This window comes from Ammodytes marinus (assembly GCF_949987685.1).
Source record: "Ammodytes marinus genome assembly, chromosome: 2".
Classification (NCBI taxonomy): domain Eukaryota; kingdom Metazoa; phylum Chordata; class Actinopteri; order Uranoscopiformes; family Ammodytidae; genus Ammodytes; species Ammodytes marinus.
Window position 1 is genome coordinate 36438510 of NC_137231.1, and position 2500 is coordinate 36441009.

The following is a 2500-nucleotide window of genomic DNA, read 5'->3' on the forward strand; positions in this document are numbered from 1 at the left end:
CTGTTCTGCCGTTGTAAACAGACGGACTACGGCTCTGACTCGCTCTGACTACAGCGATAGGAGGTGATGACATAAGTTTTCGAATGCTAAAAATTCTACTCGACCGCCGTAGCCGTCCTCTCAACCGTCGTTGCTTAAAGTCCCTAATAATACACTTGATACCCCCCCACACATGAGATATAAGACACTGTTCTGTAACTATCAAGAGGTGCCATGCGGCTCTCAGCCTGCTGCTTCAATGCTCCATGAAGTCCTCTGTATGTCTGTTGGATGCTCCTGAAATAAACCTCTCTGAAACACAATGATGATGTCCAGCCTCGCCTTTGTCACCATGGGGACATTCGGCTACTACAATATCCTGTCCATGAATATCACATATAACAGGATTGGTGATAAAGCGCAGCCCTGTCGGAGGCCAACCCGCACCGGAAACGGGTCATTGTAGAGGGATCTGAATCTCCCGTGGAACTCGGTCATACGCCTTCTCCAGATCCACAGAACACAGACAAGAGTGACAAGCCGTTGGTTCGACTATCGGCCGAACCTTGCCACGTGTCCAAGTGTCCCTGGGCAAAGAGACACTGAACCCTAAATGTCTCCCGATAGTTAGCTTGCACCCTGCGTGGTAGCTGCTGCTGCTATCGGTGTATTAATGTGTGTGTGAATGGGTGAATGTGTACAAAACAATGTAAAGCGCTTTGAGTCTGTGAAAAAACAGGGAAAAGAGCTTTATAAGTAAAATTAATTTAACATTTTACCATTGCCACCGGGGACATTTCCGACGATCGCCCATCAGCCTCCAGCTCTGCCTCCAACATGGAGGGCGTGTTAGTCTGATTCAGGAGTTCCTCAAAGTGCTCTTTCCACCGGCCCATTACCTTCTCATTTTTTTACTTATTTTTGTTAAACATTTATTTATACAGGTAAATCCCATTGAGACCGGAGACTCTTTTACAAGGGGGACCATCAGGAGACATTTAGGGTTCAGTGTCTTGCTCAGGGACACTTGGACATGTGGCGGGGAGACGGGGGAGCGAACCACCGACCCTGTATTTGAGGGTCGACCGCCCTACACACTTCAGCACAGTTGAGGTCAACAGCATCCCATCCTGACTGTACACAGCTCGGATGGTTCCCCGCTTCCCCTCATGAGGCGCCGGACGGACTTCCAACGTTGTCCATAAACCACAAGTCCAGACAGGAGACGTCGAAAGCAAACTGTAGAGGATGGAGAGAATCCTAAAGCACAGAATGGATCCATCCAGCGACTGTGTCTCAGGTGGTTAGAGCGGGTCGGCTGATGATCAAAGGGTTGGAGGTTCGATCCCCGCCCTGCCACCTGTGTCATAGTTGTTGTGTCCTTGGGCAAGACACTTCACCCACCTTGCCTCGTGTGAATGTCGATAGTTAGCCTGCTGCTATCGGTGTATGAATGTGTGTGTGAATGGTAACGTGGGAAAGGAAAACAGGTCTCCCTTGATAAAGAGTCTCCGGTCTCAATGGGATTTACCTGTAGAAATAAAGGTTAAAAAAAAAGAAAAAAAAGAAAAAACACACAACCAAGTTCAAGGAGACAGCCAGAGATTGAAAGACTTGCCCGAAAAAAATCCTTACAGAAACACTTTGGTGCCGACCGAAAGTCCTTCTCCATGGCTTCTCTGAACGTCTCCCACCCTCGCTGCTTTGCCTCTGACACGGCGGACGCTGCAGTACCTTGTAACTGCCTCTGGAGTCCCCCAGGGTAACGGCTGCGTTCCAATCCCCAGACTATCTACTATTTAGTTTTGTAGAAAAAAGATTTAGGATTTCCAGATTCTTGTTGACAGATGGCTAGAAATACCCGGATGTCTACTACATCTGTCCGAGATTTTAAGTGTTGAAATCAGCATGCTATTTGAGCGACCCACAATCCAGTGCACACCGGAAGTGACGTCACATCGACAGAGCCTCCATATGAAAACAAACGGGGATGAGACGGATATAAAAGCAAGAGGCAAGATCAAGGCGCCATGTTATGATGAAATAAATAAGTTAAAGTATGTCCCAAGTGTAGCATACTCCATCCTAACTAGATTCTTTTCATGGTCAAATGTAAAATGTGGAATAGGAGAAAGAAAGAGGAGGAGATTTGGAACATTTCCGTCTTCAGTTGGACAGCTTCCCTGACCATCAGTGTCCACGGTGTTCGAGGGTTACCACCCCTTGAGGACATGGACCACTCTGGTTCAATGGTAAAAGGTAAATGTTCTCCACTTATATATCTCTTTTCCCTGGTTTTTCACAGACCCAAAGCGCTTTACATTGTTTTGTACACATTCACCCATTCACACACACACATTCATACACCGATAGCAGCAGCAGCTACCACGCAGGGTGCAAGCTAACTATCGGGAGACATTTAGGGTTCAGTGTCTCTTTGCCCAGGGACACTTGGACATGTGGCGGGGAGACGGGGGATCGAACCAGCGACCCTGTACCCCAGTGGACGACCGAACCGCCC

At 48.0% G+C, this 2500-nt stretch overlaps 1 protein-coding gene across 1 annotated transcript in view; it reads right to left on the reverse strand.

Annotated features, from left to right (window-relative positions):
* Window positions 1–436: 436 nt before the first annotated feature.
* The window catches only part of qsox2 (quiescin Q6 sulfhydryl oxidase 2), a gene marked incomplete at its 3' end in the record, with an annotated part of 29796 nt that continues 27732 nt past the window's right edge, over window positions 437–2500 (reverse strand). The window contains exons 11-12 of the mRNA XM_080036634.1: window positions 759–805; window positions 437–481 (exon numbers count right to left, since the gene is read on the reverse strand). Coding sequence (XP_079892760.1) covers window positions 437–481; window positions 759–805 — 92 coding nt within the window. The remainder of the gene's footprint in view (window positions 482–758; window positions 806–2500) is intronic.